Source organism: Excalfactoria chinensis, unplaced genomic scaffold, assembly GCF_039878825.1.
Source record: "Excalfactoria chinensis isolate bCotChi1 unplaced genomic scaffold, bCotChi1.hap2 Scaffold_81, whole genome shotgun sequence".
In the NCBI taxonomy this organism is placed as follows: domain Eukaryota; kingdom Metazoa; phylum Chordata; class Aves; order Galliformes; family Phasianidae; genus Excalfactoria; species Excalfactoria chinensis.
This window is the reverse complement of record NW_027315714.1, coordinates 92,670-96,066: the sequence shown is the minus strand read 5'-3', so window position 1 is coordinate 96,066 and position 3,397 is coordinate 92,670. Positions and strand designations below refer to the sequence as shown.

General features: G+C 47.9%; 1 protein-coding gene across 1 annotated transcript; it reads left to right on the top strand.

Moving 5' to 3' along the window:
* The first annotated feature begins 2,379 nt into the window (after positions 1-2,379).
* LOC140265246 (olfactory receptor 4S2-like) lies at positions 2,380-2,970 on the top strand. Its single transcript, XM_072361156.1, has one exon. The coding sequence runs from the start codon at positions 2,380-2,382 to the stop codon at positions 2,968-2,970; it is 591 nt and encodes a 196-aa protein (XP_072217257.1).
* The last annotated feature ends 427 nt before the right edge of the window (positions 2,971-3,397 follow it).

Here is a 3,397-nt window from a genome sequence, read left to right as displayed (position 1 = left end):
TCATTGGTGGTACAGAGTCCGGTCTGAGACCTGTAAGAAGCTGTGTTCCCCAGGGATCCGCTCTGGGTCCGGTCTTGTTCAACATCTTCATCAGTGACTTTGATGAGGGCACAGTGACCACCCTCAGCAAGTTTGCTGATGATACAAAGTTGGGAGGATTGGCTGACACTCCTGAAAACTGTGCTGCCATTCAGCGAAACCTGGACAGGTTGGAGAGATGGACAGTAAAAACTTGATGAGGTTTAACCAAAGCAAGTGCAGAGTCTTGCATCTAGGGAGGAATAATTGCATGCACCAGGACAGGCTGGGGGAAGACCTGCTGGAGAGGAGCTCTGCTGAGAGGGACCTGGGCATCCTGGTGGACGACAGGTTGGCCATGAGCCAGCAGTGTGCCCTTGTAGCCAAAAAGGCCAATGGCATTCTGGGGTGCATGAAAAAGAGCGTCTCCAGCAGGTCGAGGGAGGTGATCCTCTCCATGTACTCCTGGTGAGGCCTCATCTGGAATACTGTGTCCAGTTCTGGGCTCCCCAATACAAAAAAGACAGGGATCTCTTGGAAAGAGTCCAGCAGAGAGCCACAAAGATGTTGAAGGGGCCTGGAGCATCTCCCCTATGAGGAGAGACTTAGGGAACTGGGTCTGTTTAGCCTTGAGAAAAGAAGGCTGAGAGGGGACTTGATCCAGGTTTATAAATACCTGAGGTGTGGGAGCCATAGTGGCGAGGCTGGTCTGTTTTCAGTAGTGCGTGGGGACAGGACTAGGGGAAATGGGTTGAAACTTCAGCATAGGAAGTTTCGTGGGAATGTGCGCAATAACTTCTTTACAGTGAGGGTGACGGAGCACTGGAACAGGCTACCCAGGGAGGTGGTGGAGTCTCCTTCTCTGGAGATATTCAAGACCCGCCTGGATGCCTAACTGTGCGATGTGGTGTAGGGAGCCTGCTTTGGCAGGGGGGTTGGACTCGATGATCTCTAGAGGTCCTTCCAACCCCTATAATTCTGTGATTCTGTGATTCTGATCTTGAAAGATCGCATCCATTTGTTCTACAGAGGAGAGGACAGCATCTCTCTCCTTACCAACAGACATCTCTACAAGTGCTGTTTAATTCCTAGAAATTTGGCTAGAAAGCCGAAGCAGTGGATCTAATGCCCCTCCATCCTTTGGAAAACTATAACGCTGAGTGATGACTTGGTCTTTGAAGTATATTTACTCCATCTTCTCAGTCAGGGTGGAATTCACATCTCCTTTGCCTCTTCCATTCACTCCTCCCTCCTCTGGCCCCAAGAGCCATTCAGGTGAGAGATTTCCTTGGAGAGGGTTGAAGAGAGGTACTTAAATGGTTTTCACCTCAGAACCACTCTGCTGTGGGGCTGTAAACACACCCCTCTGTGCACCCATTATCCAGGCACAGCAGTTCTCCTGTAGGCAGGGAATAGCTAGACAGAATTGGATAGGATTATAGGGAGCAAGTGCTGGAAGCTTTACATTCAGCATTTCTTCTAATGTCTGTGCCCTAACACATCCCTGCTGGGAAACGCAGGTATTGAGGAGATAAAATCATACGTCTCATCCACAAAAAAATCAGACCTGCAAATACAGAAGTGGTAAGTTTTCCAGCTTATCTGATTTCCTTTTATTTTATTTTATTTTATTTTATTTTATTTTATTTTATTTTATTTTATTTTATTTTATTTTATTTTATTTTATTTTATTTTATTTTATGTTATTTTATTTTATTTTATTTTTATTTTATTTTACTCCTTCATCATTCCCTTCCCTTCCCTTCCCTTCCCTTCCCTTCCCTTCCCTTCCCTTCCCTTCCCTTCCCTTCCCTTCCCTTCCCTTCCCTTCCCTTCCCTTCCCTTCCCTTCCCTTCCCTTCCCTTCCCTTCCCTTCCCTTCCCTTCCCTTCCCTTCCCTTCCCATTTGTCCCCCTTCCCCCTGTCCTTCCCCCTTTTCCCCTTTTCCCCTTTCCCTTGAACAGACGTGAAAATAAAAAGAGCACTTTTCACGACAGTTGTTAACTCTCTGCCATCTTTCACCAGTCACGCATGTTCAGGGCTAGCTCTGCAACCCTGCAGATCATTTGGGTTTTGTCCTTTTGTTGTCCACGAACCACATAAGGTGCAATAAGGAGAAGGTAAAAATTGTTAATCCTTTCTGAAATGTTAGGTGTCCCGTGTTGTGTTTATTTCATTTTGTATGTGGCTGAATTACATCATACACCAGAGAAGTCTCAGAAAAGATTCTTGAAGGGGTAAGACTTACAGTAGAGGAACTGACTTCCTTGTCAAAAACAAAACTATCTCCTTTGTGGGCTGCATAGCACAGCTCTTTGGGGTCCATTTCTTTGGCTGCACGGAGACCTTCATCTTGACAGTGATGGCCTACGATCGCTACACGGCCATCTGCAGACCTCTCCACTACACCACGCTCATGACCAGGCGCACGTGTGGCCGCATGGTGGTGGGCTCATGGCTGGGAGGCTGTGTGCATTCCATTGTGCAGACTCTTCTGACCACTCGGCTGCCCTTCTGTGGCCCCAACAAAGTTGACCACTACTTCTGCGATGTCCATCCCCTGCTACGGCTGGCCTGTGCTGACACCTATGCCGTTGGCATCACTGTCATTGCCAACAGTGGGATGATAGCTCTGAGCTCTTTTGTCATCTTGGTTGTGTCTTATGTGGTGATCCTGGTTTCCTTGAGAGGCCGCACATCCGAAGGACGGCGCAAGGCCCTCTCCACCTGTGGGTCCCACATCACCGTGGTGGTTCTGTTCTTCGGGCCGTGCACGTTCACCTACATACGCCCATCCAGTGATCTCTCGGAGGACAAGATCGTGGCACTGTTTTACACCGTCACCACCCCCATGCTAAACCCCCTCATCTACACACTGAGGAATAAAGAGGTAAAGAGTGCCATGAGAAAATTGTGGGGTAGAAGAGTAGATAGTGAAGAGGCAAAGGTGTAGAAATGTGGACACTTTTCCCAAAGGATCTGTCATGATGATATATTTGGTCAGCATTGCCACAAAAATGTCTTTTGAATAAAAGCTGCTTGTTCACTCAGACTGAAGGTTCATCTTTTGGTTTGGAGGACATTGTAAACCCTGTGACAAGTTGACATTTCCTGTCTGTTTTCTTGTCAATGAGCACAGGCCCCCAGTGGTGCTCCTGGGCACTACCTGAAACACTGGCAAATAGATAAACAGCATCAGAAATACTAAACATGCTGTAAGATCTCAGTGGGCTCTCAATTAAAGCTCTGATATGAGGTGTCAGCAAGACCATCAGGGAGTGTGAGTGGGAGACTGACTGGTGGAGTGACTTGCTGGCATCCCCGAGGGAAGGGTGACAGTGAGATACCCCCAGAAAAGTGGTTGACCCCCTGCCCTGTCA